Source organism: Pleurodeles waltl, chromosome 1_1 (assembly GCF_031143425.1).
Source record: "Pleurodeles waltl isolate 20211129_DDA chromosome 1_1, aPleWal1.hap1.20221129, whole genome shotgun sequence".
In the NCBI taxonomy this organism is placed as follows: Eukaryota; Metazoa; Chordata; class Amphibia; order Caudata; family Salamandridae; genus Pleurodeles; species Pleurodeles waltl.
The window spans coordinates 128,404,308-128,426,851 of record NC_090436.1 but is presented as its reverse complement, the minus strand read 5'-3'; the positions used below and the strand labels follow the sequence as shown (position 1 = coordinate 128,426,851).

Sequence of the window (22,544 nt, the reverse complement as noted above, 5' to 3'; positions counted from 1 at the left end):
CTGCTGCCTTGCTGTTCTCCGGCTGTTCTGAGAAGTGCTCTCCAAGGGCTTGGATAGAGCTTGCCTCCTGTTCCCTGAAGTCTTAGGACCAAAAAGACGTAATCTCTCCAAGAAGGACTCCTTGTGCGGGGAAAATTGACTCACAGCCTGCCGGAAATAACGCACAGCCTGCATTCACCGCACGCTGAACCGGAATGACGCAGCCCAACTTCGCAAAGAGAAGTTCGATTCAGCGCCAGCGTAGCAACCGGAAATTCGATGCACGGCCCACTGGATCGACGCACAGCTGAGCCGGAACGACGCAGCCCGACTTCCAGAGAGGAATCAACGCAGCGTCTGGCGTGCGGTAGAAATTTCCAGGCAACGCCCACCGGATTGATGCGGCCCCAGTGACTTCATCCTGTCAGCGCCAGAAATCCACGCATCATCCCCGGGGCGTCCAAAAACCCCGCAACCTGAAGAGGATCCACGACGAGCGCAGGAAATCGATGCACAGCCGTCCCTGCGTGAAAACTAAATGACGCATCGCCGTGTGCGGCCCGAGATATTGACACACATCCCCTTGTTTTCCACACATCTCCTCCTCTGCAGTTCTTTGCAGAGATTTTGAACGCGAACGAGGTATTTTGTGCTTGAAAAATACATTTATTGTTTTTAAAATACTAAAGACACTTTATATCACTTTTACAGTGATATCCCAACATTTAATCGTTTTGACCTGCATCTTATCAGATAAATAATATATATTTTTCTAAACACTGTGTGGTGTATTTGTTTGGTGTTATACTGTGTTATTGCATGATTTATAGCACAAATACTTTACACATTGTCTTCTAAGTTAAGCCTGACTGCTCTGTGCCAAGCTACCAGAAGGTAGGCACAGGATAATTTGGATTGTGTGTGACTTACCCTGACGAGAGTGAGGGTCCTTGCTTGGACAGGGGGTAACCTGACTGCCAACCAAAGACCCCATTTCTAACAATGGGCTACCCAGTTGTAGTCCATGTGTGGTAATCGCAGCCCTCCCATTTTTGTAGCACATGAAGCTTGGAACCTTTCAATCAGGTCTGTCCCCTCCCCATATGAACTTCCGATACTATTATCTATTAGTCTTGGAGTGGCCATAGGGATCAGTAAAGGTATCATTCTAAAAACATATTTGAATTTGGGCGCCACTGTAATTTTCACCACTTGCATCATCCCCCATAGCTAGAGGTTAAAATGATGCCACCTTTTAAAGTTCATGTTTGTCTTTTTGACTTGATATACCATCCTATTGACCCTTAGAGGTGCAAGCCCCTAGAGGCCACCCACTCACTCCACATACATCCACCACAGGGTGTGGACTTCGGAACAAGTTAATCTGGAAGCACTTATCACCCATATTTCTTTACATTCTCCCTACAATGCTGGGTCAAACACCCCCAGGGAGGATAAAGTGCGGGAGCTGGTTATGCCTATTTTAATTGCCAACACTCAAACTACTGGCAAATTGTGCTAGAAAAAGTGTTACTGTCAGTGTATGTGTGTAAGATAGAATGGGTGGTAGTGAGAGATCTAGTGTACGAGGTGGTATCCTCTATCTGGTGTCAGAGTGAGCTGTGGGAGTTTATGGATCTTGGGAATAAAGTAACAGGTTGAATAGACTGCAGCAGTAACATGTTTTTCGCTGAGCCCCCCTTTGGGTAATTTCTTATTGCTGTAATAGACATCTTCAAGTAATTTGACATTGCTTAGAGAGCATCCATTCAAGATGGGCTATTCATCAATTTGGACAGCAGTATAGGTTCCTTCCGTGCAGAAGTGTAGTTCCTTTATCACAGATGACATTTAACCTTCATTTCTTATTGGTTCCTGCCATCAAAGTTTTCATATGTGGATTCCTGCACATGTTGCCTAAAGGATGACAAAATAGATAATTTATGGTTAGCAAATAATATGGCTGACAGATGGCAAACAGATTTCATGCCTTGCATGTAAAATATGTTTACGATCTATACTGATATGTTTTTTTTATCAAACCTTAAACAGGTTTTCATTAGATTTATTGATATACAATATCATAGACAGTATAATTTGACAGTGTTGCCACATTTCCCTTGGTGATCTTTCCTCAGTTATCCTGCTATAAGTCTCGTGTTCAGAAATAATATTTGGGGGTATAGTAAGGGAATACGTGGAGGAGGTTAGTGCAGTTTGACCTCCGTTGGCATTTATAAACCAGATCAAACCTCAGGTGGGTACATAATTTGGCTTCCTCTTGATGATGTATGTCTTACGGTGTTCTTGATCAGGCATTGATATCAGTCGCAGCTCGCAGGCGTTAAAAGTGGCGGGCGGCATGCTGGGGAGCAGGGGGGCGGCAGGGGAAGGAAATATTAATTAAAAAAAATAATAATAATAATTAACTTACCTGAATGCCATGCTCTGCCGCCGCTCCTCTATCTCCTTAGCATGCTGCAGGCACAGGCTCCCAGCCTGCCCTGCAGCCAATCCTGATGCTGCTCAGAGCAGCATCAGGATTGGCTGGGAGCGCCCGGCCAGGCATATTGGGAGCCTGTAGAGCCTACCGCGCATGTGTGTTTGGCCGACCCGAGACGGCTGGCCAAACATACATGCGCTCTGAGTAGGAGTGCTGTGCACTCCCTCCCACACTTGTACCCCCGTGGCCCCACCCCTTAACAAGGAAATTATAGTAAACACTGTTTATTATGGTTTCCTTGTAAAGGTTTCTGCCGGGGGCGAGGCTCCTCCTCCCTAATGGATTCCTCACAAAGATTCCTAAATTTACCCTCTCTCTTTGCGTTCGGTTCCCCAGTGTACATTAGGGAAACTGGTTGTGGTAGTGAAGAATTTCTTGAAGTCAGTAGTGGTATAAAAAGTAATATATCCAAATATACATTAAGAAAACCAACAGGGTTGGCTTTTATATTATGCATGCACACAAGAGACACACAAAATACATGCACACATCCGTGCACAAGTTACAGATGCATGCACAAGTGCAGGCATATAGGTACTCATACCTACAGAACCAGTAGACATTTAAGGATCCATACACACAAATTCAATTACATACTCAATTTTAAGAATGTAGATAATCGCCTAGGGAAACAGCCTTCCGGAATGACCACTGTATTCATAATCACCTTTCTATTTTTATTTATTTAACTAGTGCATAGTATTCCTGAACCTCCTGGAACTTTAGGGTGATTCACAAGGAAACAGTACTAGGAGGAAAATAGAAGAATGTAGACCAATTTAAGCATATAGCAATAATAGAAAAAATTAAGTTTGATATTAGCAAAGGAGAAGCCAAAAGAATTTCAACAAATCAGAAAGTGGTTGCATAATGGCTTTCAATATTTCCTCTAAATAACAATAACGTGGGTTAAGGCTGATATCCTGCACTAATTTTAAACGTGGTCACTTGACCGACGAATTAACCTTTGGCCATTGAGAAAAATATTACTTGACAGCTAATGAATATGGAGAAGAACAGCAAACACCAAATGGACTTGAAATATCAAAAGCATTCTTTTTCCTAGGCTCTCAAAGGTTTCTCCATATCCTAATTGGGATACCGGCCCTTTCTATTATGTATTGATTCATTTTGTACCCACACCTACTGGCAAACATATTCTAGGTCCCACCAGAAACCTAATGCCTCCTTTTCAACTGTGAAATATATTCCCTCAGCTCCCCATTACAGCCTTAAATCATAAGCAGGCATGTCTAAACGTTCAACTCATTTTTGCAGAGATACATTGGTGGCATCAGCCATGATCACCGACCAGCCTTTGGTATCAAACTATTCGAATGCTAGTGCTGTTGCTATCTTATCCTTTAGTTTTCTAAATTTACACTCATGATCACTGTTAGAAATGGGGTATTTGGTTGGCAGTCAAGTTACCCCCCTGTCCAAGCAAGGACCATCACTCTAGTCAGGGTAAGTCATACACAATCCAAATTATCCTGTGCCCACCCTCTGGTAGCTTGGCACTGAGCAGTCAGGCTTAACTTAGAAGGCAATGTGTAAAGTATTTGTGCAATAAATCATATAATATCACCATATAGCACCACAAAAATACACCACACAGTGTTTAGAAAAAATAATAAGATTAATCTGGATAAATGCAGGCCAAAACGATCAAAGATGCAATAAGTAAATGTAGAGATATTACTGAAAAGTGATATAAAGGGGGTCATTCTGACCTCGGCGGTAAAAGGCTCTTACCGCCGGTCAGAAGACCGCCATTCTACCGCCGCGGCTGCGGTAAACCGCCACGTCATTCTGACCCACAACTGCCAAGCCGCCAAAAACCCGACATCCACGGAAGGCCGCCTCATCAGTGGTCAGCGATAAACTGGAGATGACCAAACCTCCACCGTCACGCCAACACAAACACGCCCATGCCAATACGACCCACAAATCCACGCGGCGGTCTTTCAACCGCGGTATTCCATTGGCCGTACACACCGCCGTGGTCAAAATACACACCCAGCTCCAAAACACAGCCACATTGGACAATTTGAAATACACACACCTGATACACATACAAACACCACTCCCACACATCCAATCAACTATAAAACACACACCCACATCACCCACAAACCCCCACTACTAGAAATTCGGAGAGAAGGCGAGAGAGAGAGCACAGCTATCGAAAACCCCAACACACACAGGAACACAACATCATCACCCACACTACATCCACGCACAAAACACCACACACCACCACACACACCACACTCATCACCACAAACACCACCCCACACCACCCCATGGCACCCCAAAGACACCCCAGGTTCTCGGACCAAGAACTCAGGGTCATGGTGGAGGAAATAATTAGGGTAGATCCCCAGCTATTCGGCACACAGGTGCAGCACACCACAATAGCCAGGAAGGCGGAGCTATGGCAAAGGATCGTCGACAGGGTCAACACTGTGGGACAGCATCCCAGAAACCGGGAAGACATCCGAAAGCGCTGGAACGACCTACGGGGGAAGGTGCGGTCGATGGTGTCAAGACACAACATCGCTGTGCAGAAGACTGGCGGCGGACCCCCACCCACTCCACCCGAATTCACAGCATGGGAGCAAGAGGTCTTGAACATCCTGCATCCTGAGGGCCTCGCTGGAGTAGGCGGAGGAATGGACTCCGGTAAGTCTAATCTCAACTACCTTACCCCCCCCAACCACCAGCATGCCAACCCACACCCCCACCCTCACCCCCCCAGCACACATCCTCCCTGCCAATGTCTCACCAGCACAACCCACCCAACACAACACCAATCCCTGAATGCCAACACAAACCATGGACACCCATCACCTAAGCATGACCACTGCACATACCCATCCCCCCCACAAACCACCCTCACAACTCCTCCCACAAGGGAATGCCAGCACTGGGGGACAAGGGCACCCCCAAATCGCACGCCATGGCACACACAGAAGCAATAACCATACTCTTTTACCCCTGCAGGGCCCGAACGCCAACACACCGGCCAGGAGGGTCCAGATTTGTCCATCCCGCCCCCAGAACAGGCCCCCAGTGATGACAGCAGCTCTGTCGACCTAGAACCTGATGACCAGTACGGACCATCGGGGACCTCTGGACAGTCGGTTCCCCACACACAGACACAGGCCACAGCAGACCCAACCCCTCTGGGAATACCAGCACAGCTCCCACCCAGCGGGCCCATGCCTCTGTCTCCAGGACGCGTCAATCAGCGGTGTGTCCGCCACTACAGGGCACCCAGGCTGACCCACCACCCCAACAACAACAGGGACCTGGGGGCAGTGGTAGTGGGCACACCGTCCAGGGGACAGAGGCCCGGGGAAACACGGGAACTGGGAGGGCTGCAGTGCGAGAGGGGGTGGACCGGCCCAGGGAACCCACTCTCCAAGAGGCCCTCACCACCATCATGGGAGCATACCACCACTCCCAGGAGACGATGGCGACGTTACTGGCCAGGTTCCAGGAGATCCAGGCACAGCAGGAGGAACGGTACATGGGGTTCAGAGACGAACTCAGGAACATAGGTTCCGCAATGGGGACCATTGTCCTGGCCCTCAACCAGATAGTCACCACATTGCGGGACCATGTGGCACCCCAAAGGGCCCCTGTCACTAGCCCGGACCACGAACAGCCTACCACCTAGGCCGGCGCTAGTGGACAGGAGGCCCCTACACAACGACAGGCCACCAGAACCCCACCTCCTGCTGAAGATCAACCACCCCGCAAGCGGAACCTGAGATCACACAAGAAGACAGAGTAGGATGCCAAGAACCCCGCCAGCATAAGATCCCCCCTGATGTCATCCCACTGTCCCACATTGTCACCCTGTCCAACCTTGAACCGCCCCTGCTCCATCCTTCCACAGGCATATGGACAATGCACCTGTGCGACTGAGAACTGGACTCTGCCATGGACATTACTCCACCCCCACCCATCACCGTTTTACTATCATGGACCCATATGCAGCACTTAAAATAAATCACCAATTGCACTTCAAAAATCAGGAGTCTGCTTGTATTCTTTACAAATGTATTACACATAACGGTGCAATAATGTTCAGTCACATTGTGATGACAACATACCAATGTCTATAAGCATTAGTCCATGGGCAAACAAAGCAGCAGTCACGCTGTGGGTCATACAGCTCTGAAAAGGGAAGGGAAAGTCAAAAATCAATTAAAAGGAACTGGGGGAAACACAGAAAGTAGAGATGCAGGAGGGCAGAAGTAAATGTAAAAAGGCGTGGGTGATTCTTACCTGTGTGCTACTGAAAATACTGTTGTATAACTGTGTCCCTGTTGTCCGTGTCGTCCCCGTCGTCTTCCTCCTCTTCACTCTCCACAGGCTCCACAGCTGCTACAACACCACCATCTGGACCATCCTCCTGCAGGAAAGGCACCTGGCGTCGCAATGCAAGATTGTGAAGCATACAGCAGGCCACGATGATATGACACACCTTCTTTGGTGAGTACATTAGGGATCCACCTGTCATATGCAGGCACCTAAACCTGGCCTTCAGGACCCCGAAGGTCCGTTCTATAATCCTCCTAGTTCGCCCATGTGCCTCATTGTAGCGTTCCTCTGCCCTGGTCCGGGGATTCCTCACTGGGGTCAATAGCCAAGGCAGGTTGGGGTAACCAGAGTCACCTATTAGCCACACACGGTGTCTCTGTAGCTGTTCCATCACATAAGGGATGCTGCTATTTCGCATGACATACGCGTCATGCACTGATCCAGGGAACTTGGCATTTAGATGGGAGATGTACTGGTCAGCCAAACAGACCACCTGGACATTCATCGAATGGTAATTTTTTCGATTTCTGTACACCTGCTCATCATCTTTTGGGGGTACTAAAGCCACATGGGTCCCATCAATGGCACCAATGATGTTGGGGATATGTCCAAGGGCATAGAAATCACCCTTCACAGTGGCCAAATCACCCTCCTCAGGGAAAACAATGTATCTCCACATGTATTTCATCAGGGCAGACAACACTCTGGACAAAACCTTAGAAAACATAGGCTGAGACATCCCTGATGACATGGCCACTGTTGTCTGAAAAGACCCACTTGCCAAAAAATGGAGTACTGACAGAACCTGCACCAGAGGGGAATCCCTGTGAGTTGGCGGATGGGGGACATCAGGTCAGGCTCCAGCTGGGCACACAGTTCATGTATAGTGGCTCGGTCAAGTCGGTATCGAAGTATAATATGTCGTTCTTCCATTGTCGACAGGTCCACCAGCGGTCGGTACCAGCGGTCGGTAGCGGGAGGATTCATCCTTCTCCTCGCAAGTCCCAGCGGACGGTGCCTAGGAAGGACAACATGGAGCACAGAGTCAAGCAACCCACAGGTACGTTCACCCAGCTTGCACAGTACACGAATCGCTATGCATTGAAAGGCTTGTATGAGTGGCAATGCAAGGCCTAGGCCTGTGTGACGAAGTAGCAATTAAGCCATGTGGGCCCTTGTAATGGCGGCTGCCTGACCTGAGAAGTGTGACAGTGGGATATGAGGTCAACGCGCTGGCGTGGCACACCGTGGCGGTAGGCGGTCGAAGACCGCAGTGCGAAGGCGCATTGGTTAACATTGAACCCTATGGGTCTCAGGAGCCAATGACGATGTGCGCTGGCGGTCGCGGTACGCACCGCGGCGGTACGCACCGCCGCGGGCGTGACCGCCATTTTCTATCTGCTTAACCACTTGAGACCTGACCATCCACAGGAGAGGACCTATACTGCAAGTGCTGCTGTGACCTCGGTCTGGAAGAGACAATGGCTGCTGCGACTGGGGAAAGGGCCCCTGCCTTCACTTCAGAAGAGTTGGAGAAACTTGTGGATGGGGTCCTGCCCCAGTATGCGCTACTCTACGGTCCTCCAGACCAACAGGTAAGTACACTGGGTGCACGTTGAATGGGCTATGCCTGGGTTGTGTATGGTGGATGTAAGATGGTGGGGTGGGGAGCGAATGAGGAGTGCAAGGCACGACAGATGAGAGCATGTGCCACATGGCAGGGTTGGGGAGGGGGGGCAATCACATCTAACATGCAGAAAAATGATGAAAATTCCTTTCCCACCCTGTACATGTCAAATAGGTCAGCGCCCATCAGGAAGTCGACATTTGGCGTGCCATCGCCAAGGAAGTCCAGGCCCTGGGGGTCCACAACAGATGGGGCACCCACTGCCGAAAGAGGTGGGAGGACATCCGCCGCGGGACCAGGAAGACCGCCGAGTCACTGCTGGGGATGGCCTCCCAACGTAGGAGGGGTGCCAGTCGTACCTTGACCCCCCTGATGTCCCAGATCCTGGCGGTGGCCTACCCCGATTTGGATGGGCGCGTGAGGACATCACAGCAGACACAAGGGGGTGAGTACCAGCACATTCTGCTATCTTTACACGCAGTGGAGGCGTCTGGGTGGGGGAGGAGGGCTGTGGGTGACATTAGGCCAGGGCGCTTTCTGTAGTGTAGTCCCCTCCTTTAGGCATGGCCCTGTGCCCCCGCCCCCCACCTCTGTAGGGTGCCAAGTACAGCAATCGATGCTCCAGCATCACCCATGTGCGCATTTGTTGTCCAGAGACCTGTTGGCCTAGTCACAAGTACTGAATAGTGTACCCCGATTGCGTGGCGTAGTGCATGAGGCTCCTGTGTCTGTCCTCTCCGCCAACGGTGTTGACAATGCATGCACTCAACCTGTTTTTATTTCTCCCCCCACCCTTTTTCTTTATCTTCTTGTGCATGTGTGCATTAGCATCATCAGGCGGAGGAGAATTGGCATCGGAGCACGAGGGAGCTGCAACTCACAAGGCCCCGGTGGGCCATGGTACAGACACCGAGGTCACCAGTGATACGGAGGGCGAGGGGAGCACCACAACGGGGACCCGTGGTGACACCAGCGACACCGACACGTCCTCGGAAGGGAGCTCCCTAGCGGTGGCGGCAACATCCAGGCCCCCGCCTCTACAGGTACAGCCGCCACCCAGCGCACCAGCTCTGCCCTCCCAGCAGCCCCTCAGCCTTCGCTCCGTGCCTGCTCGCCCAAGAAGGCGGGCATCTCCTTCGCCCCAGGCACCTCAGGCCCTGCCCCTGTTACCCCTGCTGCCCTCAGTGAGGAGGTCATTGACCTCCTACAGACCATCATTGTTGGGCAGTCTACCCTTTTGAATGCCATCCAGGGGGTAGAGAGGGAGGTGCATCGGAGCAATGCATACCTGGAGGGCATTCATTCGGGTCAGGCTGCCCATCAACGATCGTTCAATGCTCTGGCCTCAGCACTGACGGCAGCCATTGTCCCTGTTTCCAGCCTCCCTCTTCTAACTGCCTCCACCCTGTCTCTGTCTCCTGTTCCTCAGCCTATCCCATCCACACCATCAGACCAGCCTGCACACACCTCAACACCCAAGGGCAGCTCATCCAGACATAAGCACCACAGATCACACAAGCATTCACCCAAGCAACACCCAGATGCAGACATGCCAACAGTCACTACCACCTCTGTGTCCCCCTCCTCCTCGTCTCCCTCCTCCCTCCCTGTGACGTCTCCACTCACACCTGCATGCACACCACCATCAGCCAGTACTTCCATCACCAGCACACCCTCCAGTACAGTCCGCACACGTGCAGTCACCACCCCCACTGCCATTTACACGTCCCCTGTGTCCTCTCCCACTGTGTCTGTCACCCCCTCTTCCAAGACACACAAACACAGGCAGCCACCCACCCAACAGCCAACCACCGCACACCTGACTCTCCTACAACCACATCCTCTTCCTCCACTCCCATACCCACTACCCCTACCCTTTACATTGGTCCTAAAAAACTTTACTTCTCCAAACTTAACCTCTTTGCCCCACCTGACCCACCCCCTCCATCTGCTAAGAGTCCCAAGAGCACCTCAGCCACCACCAGCCCTGCTTCAAGTGTCACCATTGTGCACGGGTTTTGGAGTCCACCCTTTCCCAGCACTGATACATCGGCCAGCAGCAAGGGGACAGCCAGCCCCCCACCTGGAAAGAGGACCCCTAAAATCAAGGGCCGCCGCGAGAAGACTGACACGGCTGCCCCCAAGGAGCAAAGTCCTGGGCCGTCACCTGCCACAACATCCAGGGGAGGCAAGGGCCAGAGAGCCTCATCGAAGGAGGGCAAGGGCAGCAGGGCGGAGAAGTCAGCCAGCAGGGGCGCGGACCAGGAGGGCCCCACAAGCCCCATCCCGGGTGTGAGGGAGGACACCCACGGGCCCAGGACTCCGTCACAGAAGGGTCCAGCAACTGCACGGTCGGAGGGCGACTAAGCAGGGAGTCCTGGCCAGGTCTGGCTCCCTTGAATGACTGGACAAGCACCGCTGAAGAGGGCCCCGCCGTGCAGAAAGGTACCGCTGAAGAGGGCCCCGCCGTGCAGAAAGGCACCGCTGAAGAGGGCCCCGCCGTGCAGAAAGGCACCGCTGAAGAGGGCCCCGCCGTGCAGAAAGACACCGCTGAAGAGGGCCCCGCCGTGCAGAAAGACACCGCTGAAGAGGGCCCCGCCGTGCAGAAAGGCACCGCTGAAGAGGGCCCCGCCGTGCAGAAAGGCACCGCTCCGCTGGGCCCCGCCGTCCCAAGCACCGCTCCGCTGGGCCCCGCCGTCTCAAGCACCGCTCCGCTGGGCCCTTCCTGTCAAGCACCGCTCCGCTGGGCCCCGCCGTCTGAAGCACCGCTCTGCTGGGCCCTTCCTGTGAAGCACCGCTCCGCTGAGCCCCGCCGTCTCAAGCACCGCTCCGCTGGGCCCTTCCTGTCAAGCACCGCTCCGCTGGGCCCCGCCGTCTCAAGCACCGCTGGGCCCCGCCGTCTCAAGCACCGCTCCGCTGGGCCCCGCCGCCTCAAGCACCGCTCCGCGGGGCCCCGCCGTCTCAAGCACCGCTCCGCTGGGCCCTTCCTGTCAAGCACCGCTCCGCTGGGCCCCGCCGTCTCAAGCACCGCTCCGCTGGGCCCTTCCTGTCAAGCACCGCTGGCCCATTGACAGTGCCGGTTCTGTGTCGAGCTAGTGTTCACGCTGCACTCGGGGCACCCTGCCTCCTCCATTACCTGTGGAGTCTGTAATCCACCTGATGGCCTGTGTCTCTGCACTCCCCAGGATGGCACAGTGGGCAGACCACCCACTGTAGAGACTTGTGAGACTGTGGCTTTGCACTCCCCAGGATGGCACAGTGGGCAGACCACCCACTGTAGAGACTTGTGAGACTGTGGCTTTGCACTCCCCAGGATGGCACAGTGGGCATGGTGGACCCTTCGTGGATCTGGCGTCGTGGACTCATGTGGCTGAGGTGCCCCCCCTTCCCTTACCCCTGAGGTGCCTGTAGTTTTGTCATATGATGCCCCAGCAGTGTTCTCTCCAACGGACTCAGGTCTCCTGTGTGGGCTTTGCCCATGTGTTGATACACTTTGGCCCACGGACAGTGGAAATTTAAGTGACTGTGCAGGACTTATTGCCTATGTTTATCGGTTTCGCAATGTTCTTACTTGATTTTTTACAATTCATATTGCTATTTTACCATGACTTCAAAGAACCTCTTTTATACCTAAATTTTGTTTCTCACTTTAATTATGTCTTTGCATTATTCCGGGGGGTTTGGGTGGTGTCACTGTGACTTGGTGCTCTGCATTGGTGTGTAGATAGTTGGGGGGTGGGGGGGGTCGCATATGTGTGTGCCCGTAAGCTTTCCTCCTCCCCCCTCCCCTGTGTCGTAGGTGCAGTACTCACCGTTGTGGTCTGCGCCGGCGTTCGTACTCGTGGTAGATGAGCAGGTAGACAATAGCTGGTAGGATGTTTAATTCGGGTTCCATGCTGTTCTCCGTCCTCGTGGAGTGTGTATAGGTGAGCGTTTTCCCGTTCGTAGTCTGTTTCCGCCGTGTTTTTATCAGCGGGGCTCCCGCCCCGGAAAAGGTGGCGGATTGGTGAGTTGTGATAGTGTGGGCGGTACATTGTCTGCCGCCTGCCTGTTGGCGGTGACCGCCGCGCTGTTTGTGTGTCCCGCCGTGGCGGTCGGAGTGTTAAGGTGGCGGGCTGTGTTGGCGGTTCCCGCCAGGGTCAGAATTCCATTTTTTGGACCGCCTGCCTGTTGGCCGGTTGGCCGCCGCTTTATCACCGACCGCCAGGGTTGGAATGACCCCCAAAGTGTCTTAAGTCTTTTAGAAGCAAACAAAGTCTCTTTCAAGCAAAAAGTACCTGGTTCACGTGAAACATCTTTGCAGAGAACCGCAGAGGAGGAGATGCGTGGAAACAAAGGGTTGCGTGTCGATTTCTCGGGCCGCACATGGTGATGCGTCGTTTAGTTTTCACGCAGGCTGTGTGTCGATTTCCGGGGCTCGGTCGTGGATTCTCTTCGGGTTGCAAGGTTTTCAGACACCTCGGGGACGGTGCATGGATTTCCTGTGCTGGCAGGATGAAGTCACAGGAGCTGCGTCGATCCGGTGGGTGTTGTGACAAATGTTCTACTGCGCGGCAGGTGCTGCGTTGATTCCTCTCTGGAAGTCGGGCTGCGTAATTCCGGGTCAGCTGTGTGTTGATCCAGTGGACCGTGCATTGAATTTCCGGTTGCTACGCTGCCGCTGCGTCGATCTTCTTGTTGCAAAGTCGGGCTCCATCGTTCCAGTTCGGTGTGTGGTGAAATTTTCACTGCAGTGCAGGCTGTGCATTGTATTTGGCAGGCTGTCCGTCGAATTTTGCCACACAAGGAGTCCTTCTTGAAGAGATGAAGTCTTTTTGATCCCGAGACTTCAGGGAACAGGAGGCAAGCTTTATCCAAGCTATTGGAGAGCACTTCTTCACCTCAGCCAGGGAGCAGCAAGGCAGCAGTCCTTCACAGAAAGCAGTCAGGTGAGTCCTTTGGGCAGCCAGGCAGTTCTTCTTGGCAGGATGCAGGTTCTGGTTACAAGTTTCTTCTCCAGGAAGTGTCTGAGTTGGAAGGGGCAGAGGCCCTGTTTATATACCCAAATGTGCCTTTGAAGTGGGGGAGACTTCAAAGAGTGGTTTAGAAGTGCACCAGGTCCCCTTTCCGCTTAATCCTGTCTGCCAGGGTCCCAGTAGGGGGTGTGGCAGTCCTGTGTGTGAAGGCAGACCCTCCATCATCCCAGCCCAGGAAGACCCATTCAAAATGCAGATGTATGCAAGAGAGGCTGAGTATCCTGTGTTTGTGGTGTGTCTGAGTGAATGCACGAGGAGCTGTCAACTAAACCCAGCCAGACATGGATTGCAAGGCACAGAAAGATTTAAGTGCAGAGAAATGCTCACTTTCTATAAGTGGCATTTCTAAAATAGTAATATTAAATCCAGCTTCACCAGTGAGCAGGATTTTATATCACCATTCTGGCCATACTAGATATGACCTTCCTACTCCTTTCAGATCCGCAGCTACCACTCAAACAATGTATGAGGGCAGCCCCACTGCTAGCCTATGAAGGGAGCAGGCCTCATAGCAGTGTAAAAACAAATTTAGGAGTTTTACACTACCAGGACATGTAAACTACATAAGTACATTTCCTGCCTTTTGCCTACACAGCACCCTGCCCTATGGGTTACCTAGGGCATACCTTAGGGGTGTCTTATATGTAGAAAAAGGGGAGTTTTAGGATTGGAAAGTACTTTTAGATGCCAAGTCGAATTTGCAGTAAAACATACAGGCCTTGCAATGGCAGGCCTGAGACAAGGTTAAGGGGCTATTTCAGTAGGTTGCACAATCAGTGCTGCAGGCCCACCAGTAGCATTTAATCTACAGGCCCTGGGCACACATAGTGCACTCTACTAGGGACTTATAATTAAATTAAATAGTCTGATTGGGTAAGATCCAATGCTACCATGTTTAAATGGAGAGAGCATATGCCCTTTAGCACTGGTTAGCAGTGGTAAAGTGCTCAGAGTCTAAAAACCAGCAAAAACAGTATCTCAAAAGTGGAGGGAGGCAGGCAAAAAGTTAGGGGTGACCACCCTAAGGCTGTCAGGTCTAACATGTGTCCCCCCCAGCTGAAAGTGGGGAGAGCTACCCAACCTCCTGGGAGCTCTCATCGCTAAGGCAGAAGTATCTGGAGAAACCATCAGCGTTGGCGTGGTCAATCCCCGGGCGATGCTCCACTGTAAAGTCCATTCCCTGTAGGGAAATGGACGACCTCAAGAGTTTAGGATTTTTACCCCTCATCTGCATGAGCCATCTGAGGGGCCTGTGGTCTGTCTGAACCCGAAAGTGAGTCCCAAACAGGTTTGGTCTCAGCTTCTTCAGTGCCCAGACTACAGCAAATGCTTCTCTCTCAATAGCACTCCACCTCTGTTCCCTTGGTAATAGTCTTCTGCTAATAAAGACTACTGGTTGGTCTGAGCCCTCCTCATTTAGCTGTGCTAGAACAGCCCCTATGCCATGCTCTGAAGCGTCTGTCTGCACAATAAATTCCTGGGAGTAGTCAGGGGCCTTGAGCGCGGGGGCCGTGCACATGGCTTACTTCAGAGAATCAAAGGCTTTCTGACAAGCCTCTGTCCAATGCACCAACCTAGGTTGCTTTTTGGAAGTAAGTTCTGTCAAGGGTGACACAATGGTACCATAGCCCTTAACAAATCTGCGGTAGTATCCAGTGAGGCCTAAAAAGGCTCTTACTTCAGTCTGTGTTCTAGGTGGTTGCCAGGCCTTGATCGTTTCAATCTTGGCCTGGAGTGGCTGCACCTTGGCACCACCTACTAGGTGTCCCAAGTACACCATGGAACCCTGCCCAATCTGGCACTTACTAACCTTGATGGTCAGGCCTGCCTGTTCCAGGGCCTGAAGCACCTCCTTGAGGTGGAGCAGGTGTTCCTCCCAGCTGGAACTATGGACAGCTATGTCATCTAGGTAGGCTGCGCAGTAGGCATCCTTGCCAGCTAGGACCCCGTTAACCAACCGTTGGAAGGTAGCGGGGGCATTTTTCAACCCAAAGGGCATCACCCGGAACTGGTAATGGCCATCAGGTGTGGAAAATGCAGATCTCTCTTTAGCCCCCTCAGTCAGGGCGATCTGGCAGTACACTGATGTAAGATCAAATGTACTCAGGTCTGTCAACCAGCTCATTAGCTTGGGGGATGGGGTGAGCGTCAGTCCGTGTGACTGAGTTGAGACCCCAGTAGTCCACACAGAATCGGATTTCTGACTTCGTACCGGGGGCAGCAGCCTTAGAAACCAGCACCACAGAGCTGGCCCAGGGACTACTGGATTTCTCAATAACCCCTAAGGTCAACATTTTGGAGACCTCCTCCTTGATGCTGGCCTTTACCATATCCGACAACCTGTAAATGTTGTTCTTCACAGGGGGACTGTCTCCCTCGTCAATGTCATGGACACATAGGGGGTTATTACAACTTTGGAGGAGTGTTAATCCGTCCCAAAAGTGACGGTAAAGTGACGGATATACCACCAGCCGTATTACGAGTTCCATAGGATATAATGGACTCGTAATACGGCTGGTGGTAAATCCGTCACTTTTCCGTCACTTTTGGGACGGATTAACACCTCCTCCAAAGTTGGAATAACCCCCATAGATTGGTAAGTCCAGGAGTACGGGAAAACAGGGAGGAGAACTGCTCTAACAGCTCATAGCAGTCTCCTCTCTGGTTTAGAGTCAGGGAGTCAGAGAGAATGACACCCTTCACTGACCCATCACCTTCTTTGGCAGAGAGGAGGTCAGGGAGAGGTTCACTCTCCTCTTCCATTCTTTAAGGAAATGCCTCCTTGGCATGGTTACCCCCTAACTTTTTGCCTTTGCTGATGCTAAATTATGATTTGAAAGTGTGCTGGGACCCTGCTAACCAAGCCCCAGCACCAGTGTTCTTTCCCTAAACTGTACATTTGTCTCCACAATTGGCACAACCCTGGCACTCAGGTAAGTCCCTTGTAACTGGTACCCCTGGTACCAGGAGCCCTGATGCCAGGGAAGGTCTCTAAGGGCTGCAGCATGTCTTATGCCACCCTGGGGACCCCTCACACAGCACATGCACACTGCCTCACAGCTTGTGTGTGCTGGTGGGGGGAAAATGACTAAGTCAACATGGCACTCCCCTCAGAGTGCCATGCCAACCTCACTCTGCCTGTGGCATAGGTAAGTCACCCCTCTAGCAGGCCTTACAGCCCTAAGGCAGGGTGCACTATACCACAGGTGAGGGCATATGTTCATGAGCACTATGCCCCTACAGTGTCTAAGCAAAACCTTAGACATTGTAAGTGCAGGGTAGCCATAAGAGAATATGGTCTGGGAGTTTGTCAAACATGAACTCCACAGTTCCATAATGGCTACACTGAAAACTGGGAAGTTTGGTATCAAACGTCTCAGCACATAAATGCACACTGATGCCAGTGTGCAATTTATTGTAACATACAACCAGAGGGCATCTTAGAGATGCCCCCTGAATACCAATCCGACTTCTAGTGTAGGCTGACCAGTTTCTGCCAGCCTGCCACACACCAGACATGTTGCTGGCCACATGGGGAGAGTGCCTTTGTCACTCTGTAGCCAGGAACAAAGCCTGTACTGGGTGGAGGTGCTTCTCACCTCCCCCTGGAGGAACTGTAACTCCTGGCGGTGAGCCTCATAGGCACACCCCTTTTGTTACAGCGCCCCAGGGCATCCCAGCTAGTGGAGATGCCCACCCCTCCGGCCACTGCCCCCACTTTTGGTGGCAAGGCTGGAGGAGATAATGAGAAAAACAAGGAGGAGTCACCCACCAGTTAGGACAGCCCCTAAGGTGTCCTGAGCTGAGGTGACCCCTGCCTTGAGAAATCCTCCATCTTAAGTTTGGAGGATCCCCCCAATAGGATTAGGGATATGCCCCCCTCCCCACAGGGAGGAGACACAAAGAGGGTGTAGCCACCCTCAAGGACAGTAGCCATTGGCTACTGCCCTCCCAGACCTAAACACCCCCCTAAATTCAGTATTTAGGGCCTCCCAGATCCCAGGAAATCAGATCCATGCAACCTGAAGAAAGAAGAAGGACTGCTGACCTACAAGCCTGCAGAGAAGGAAGAAGACGACAACTGCTTTGGCCCCAGCCATACCAGCCTGTCTCCAACTTCGTAAACCTGCTCCAGTGACGCATTCAACAGTGATCAGCGACTTCAGAAGCCTCAGAGGACTGCCCTGGACTAAAGGACCAAGAAACTCCTGTGAACAGTGGCCCTGTTCAAAACCAGCTACTTCTTTGCAACAAAGAAGCAACTTTCAAAGACTGCACGTTTCCTGCCGGCTCGAGATCCAGAGAACAAACACCTCAGGGAGGACTCCCCGGCGACTGCGAGCCCGTGAGTAACCAGAGACGACCCCCCTGATTCCCCACAGCGATGCCTGCAGAGAGAATCCAGAGGCTCCCCCTGACTGCGACTGCGTGTAACAAGGGACCCGACGGCTGGAACCAACACTGCACCCGCAGCCCCCAGGACCTGAAGGAACCGAACTTCGATGCAGGAGTGACCCCCAGGCGACCCGCTGCCTAGCTCAGGTGGTGGCTGTACTGAGAAGCTCCCCGTTCCTGCCTGCACGGCTAGAGTGACCCCCAGATCCCTTCATTGTTTCCTACCTAAAACCCGACGCCTGCTTTGCACACCACACCCGGCCGCCCCTGTGCCACTGAGGGTGTGTTTTGTGTGCCTACTTGTGTCCCCCCCCAGTACTCTACAAAACCCCCCTGGTCTGCCCCCCGAGGACGCAGGTACTTACCTGCTGCCAGACTGGAACCGAAGCACCCCTGTTCTCCATAGGCGCCTATGTGTTTTTGGCACCTCTTTGACCTCTGCACCTGACCGGCTCTGAGCTGCTGGTGTGGTAACTTTGGGGTTGCCAACGGTGGGCTGCCTTTGCCCCAGAACTGAGACTTGTAAGTGTTTTACTTACCTCCTAATCTAACCTTTACTTACCTCCCGCAGGAACTGTTGATTTTTGCACTGTGTCCACTTTGAAAATAGCTTATTGCCACTTTTACAAAGACTGTATATGGTATTGCTTCTATTCAAAGTTCCTAAAGTATCTAAGTGAAGTACCCTACATTAAAAGTGTTTACTGTAAATCTTGATCCTATGGTTCTTAAAATAAACTAAGAAAAGGTATTTTTCTATATAAAAACCTATTGGCCTGGAGTAAGTCTTTGAGTGTGTGTTCCTCATATATTGCCTGTGTGTGTACAACAAATGCTTAACACTACCCTCTGATAAGCCTACTGCTCGACCACGCTACCAAAAAAGAGAGCATTAGAATTATCTAATTTTGCCACTATCTTACCTCTAAGGGGAACCCTTGGACTCTGTGCACACTATTTCTTACTTTGAAATAGTATATACAGAGACAACTTCCTACACATGCCCTCATCTGTGACCAGGAGCATACTGTCCTAAGACCTCTCAAAGTGAGGTTTGAGTCTGTTGTGGTCGCGGACCCTTAGGGGGTGCCTAGGGGTCCTGAGGTCAACTAGGTAAGTGGCCTCTCCCTTAAGCTCCTTAATCTCAAATGGGCCAGTCTAGCGCTCCTGGAGAGCCCTAGGCTCTACTGGCTCCATCACCCAAACCTTGTCTCCAGGTGAGAACTCAGACCCAGAGTGGTCTTCTGGTCATACCACTCCTTCATCCCCTCTTGTCTGGCCTCAAGGTTACTTTTGACCTGCTTCCAGAAGCGTTTGGTTTGGTTGTGGAGAGCCAGCATGTAGCTGACTACATCCTGGTGAGGTGTCTTGGGAGCTTCCTCCCAGCCCTCTTTAACTATGCTCAGTGGTCCCCTGACAGGGTGACCATAGAGAAGTTCAAAGGGGCTGAACCCCATCCCCTTCTGGGGCACATCCCTGTAAGCAAACAGCAGGCATGGTAAGAGGACGTCCCACTTACGCCTCATGGCTTCAGTCAGGCCATTAATCATGCCTTTAAGGGTCTTGTTGAATCTCTCAACAAGCCCATTGGATTGAAGATGGTAAGGGGTGGTAAATCGGTAGGTCATCCCACATGGACTTCATGTACGCAGACATGAAGTTTGTGCCCCTGTCAGACACAACTTCCTTAGGGAATACCACACAGGTGAATATTCCCAGCAGGGCTCTGGTCACCACCGGTGCAGCCACTGTTCTCAGAGGAATTGCCTCCGGATAGCGGGTAGCATGGTCCACCAAAACCAGGATAAACCTGTTTGCCCAAGGCAGTTTTGGGGTCCAAGGTTCCAACAATGTTGATGCCCACCCTTTCAATGGGGGTGCCAATGACAGGGAGTGGGATCAGGGGAGCCTTAAGCTTTTTCCCTGTCTTCCCACTAGCGTGGCAGGTGGGGCAAGCTCTGCAGAAATTATCTGAGGCTACCCTCATTCTGGGCCAATGGAAGTGGGTGACAAGCCTGCTAAAGGTCTTGTCTTGGCCCAGATGTCCTGCCAGGGGAATGTCTTCCGCCAGACCCAGTAGGAAGACCCGATAACACTGGCGGACCACCAGCACATGTGCTGCCCCAGGATCTGTAACCTTAGGCTCACTGTAAAGGAGATCATTCTCCCAGTAAATATGGTGAGTGCCAGAGGCGTCACCTGCTGCTTGGGATGTGGCCTGTTGCCTCAGACCCTCAAGGGTGGGGCATTCCTTCTGCGCCTTGTAGAATTCTGCCCTGGTTGGCCCACTCTCTACTTGCCAGCCAGCAAGTTCAGGTAGTACTGAGACGCGAAACATGTTGACCCATTCAACAGGGGGGTAGTGCAGCTCCCTCCCCTCCTTCTATAGTGTGATTTAGAGAGTGAATGAGCATTATCTCATTCCCCTCTCTCCTCTATGTTTTAACCTTGGCCAAGACCCTTCCTTGATCAATAAAATTATGGTGATGTGCTAGGTTTTGAGCCAATTTTAGGTTTATGTCTTTAGCTCTCCTATTCTTTGTGTGCGTTAGGTTGGCACTGTTTTCTATATCTCTTACCACGGCCCAGTAATATTGAGAAAAGATCTCTGGCAAAGAGCCCCCTGTATGGGGTGCCCAGCTGACATTGCAGCGCCGGTCTGACGAGGAGCAGGCCCTATGATGAAGCATGATATCCAATTGGATGTGTGAGGGCATTTGCTTCTAGCATTAGGATTGCCCTGTGGTCTTGTTGGAACAGTGTATTCACATTAGCTTGAATTATATTTGGGAGGCTGTACACTAGACCATTAATGTCCCTGCCCCTCTTTTTGTAGTATAATTAGCACAGCAGCTTAGCTGTGGGACCTTACTCTCCTAGTGTTTACAGATTCTTGGATCCCTGAGATGGATGACTTCCAGGGTCTAAGTTTTGATGACGACATGGTGTCTGCTATTTTACAGACTTCTTCCATTCTTGGTAGTGATGGATCTGGCCCCTCAGGGAGACTCAAGGAAGACTGGGATAAACTGTCTACCTTGAAACGGGATCTCATTAAAACCATTATGCATGGCACTATTATGACGGAATATCTTAGAGCCAACATCGTCCCGAATGGTTTACTTGTATCCAATATGCCTAGAATGTTCTTACAAGAGTTGATATTCAGTAAGGATTTGGCTCAGATTGCCTGGAAGTGTTAGAGGGACTGGCTAGTCCTTTTAATTAACACATCCAAACGGTTAGCTGGTTCCATAACTATCCAGATTAACCTGGTAGAAAGCACACTAAGAACAACTGTTTCATTGTCCGCATTTTAGAGTCGCCTAGCAGAAATTAATTCCGAATTAAATGAAAAAAAATAATTCTTGACTCAACAGAAGATTACCAAACTACAGAAGGATATTAATAAGTTTAGCAGAGAAAAGGTTTATCCGTATATCAAGGAAGATTTTGAGGCTGACACCCAGTCACGTTCCTCAGATGAGTCGGCTTCTTCTTTTAAGAAGTTGCGCAACTATAGTAGCAGTTCTTCCTCTGATGGTTGGAGCATTGCTGATAATATGCCACAACCATACTTCAATTTTGCACAGTTCCCTGTTAATCAACCTATAGCATGGCAACCGCCATACCTTTTTTATCAGCCTCGCCCTATGATGCCTTACATGCCTTTTTTAGGCCACGGCTGGGGCAGAGGAAGAGGCAGACGGAGAGGAAGAGGCAGAAACGTACATTGGGCCAATGAAGAACCCTAGATGGTGACCTGGAGCCAGGGAAAAAACCAGCCAGTGAGAATCTAGTGGTCAATTTATCCACTAGACTTCTCTCTCCTGACGAAACTAATGCCCTCAATAGAGGCCTAGATTTCGTGCCTACTCCCAATGAATACTTTTTTCGCCTCAACAGTGAACTTTTAAAAAATTTTTCAGAAAGATTTGGTTAAGATTTTTCTTCAAAAACCTGATGACCCCCATAAGGAGGACTCTGGACTGAAAAAAACATCTTCCTTTGTTCCGCCCTCATTAGCTATGGATTCTGAAGTACTCGCATTCGAAAAAGCAGTGATGTCTGATCTTAATAAATTACGACCCAAACACACCTTTGTTAACATTCCGACTAGAGAGAGGAATGCGTTGAATGTCTTGGCAGCTGATCAGACTATAGTGTTAAAGCCAGCAGATAAGGGTGAGGCTATAGTTGTGATGAATTCAAATGATTACAGAGAGGAATGTATTCGCCTCCTTAGTGACTCCACTTATTATGGCTTCATCGCAAGAGATCCCACAGAGAGATTACAGATCCAGATACAGAGCATAATTGAGGAGGCTCTCAGCAACTTGTGGATTTCCCAAAGAGAGGCTGAGTTTTTGGATACTGTCCACCCAGGTGTCCCGTACTTTTATTGTCTCCCTAAGATACACAAGGGGAGAGTGCCACCACCAGGATGCCTTGTAGTCTCAGGTATAGGATCTGTTTTAGAGCCCCTGTCCACTTTCTGTGATCATTTTTTGCAGCCCTTAGTTAGGAAATCCACGAGTTACCTCAAAGACACAAAAGACATCTTGAATTTGATTGAAACTATCAATTCCACAGTGGAAATCCATGCACTCATAACACTTGACGTTGAAGCCTTATATACCAATATACCCCAGGAGGCTATGTTTTCAATTTAAGGATCTATTTTTCCATC

The 22,544-nt window shown here is 51.0% G+C and overlaps 1 protein-coding gene across 1 annotated transcript in view; it reads right to left on the bottom strand.

Annotated features, from left to right (window-relative positions):
* Positions 1 to 714: 714 nt before the first annotated feature.
* The window catches only part of SIGLEC15 (sialic acid binding Ig like lectin 15), a 163,153-nt gene continuing 141,323 nt past the window's right edge, over positions 715 to 22,544 (bottom strand). Inside the window, exon 5 of the mRNA XM_069234958.1 lies at positions 715 to 1,896. Within this exon, the coding sequence (XP_069091059.1) occupies positions 1,845 to 1,896 (52 nt within the window). The 3' untranslated portion in view covers positions 715 to 1,844. The remainder of the gene's footprint in view (positions 1,897 to 22,544) is intronic.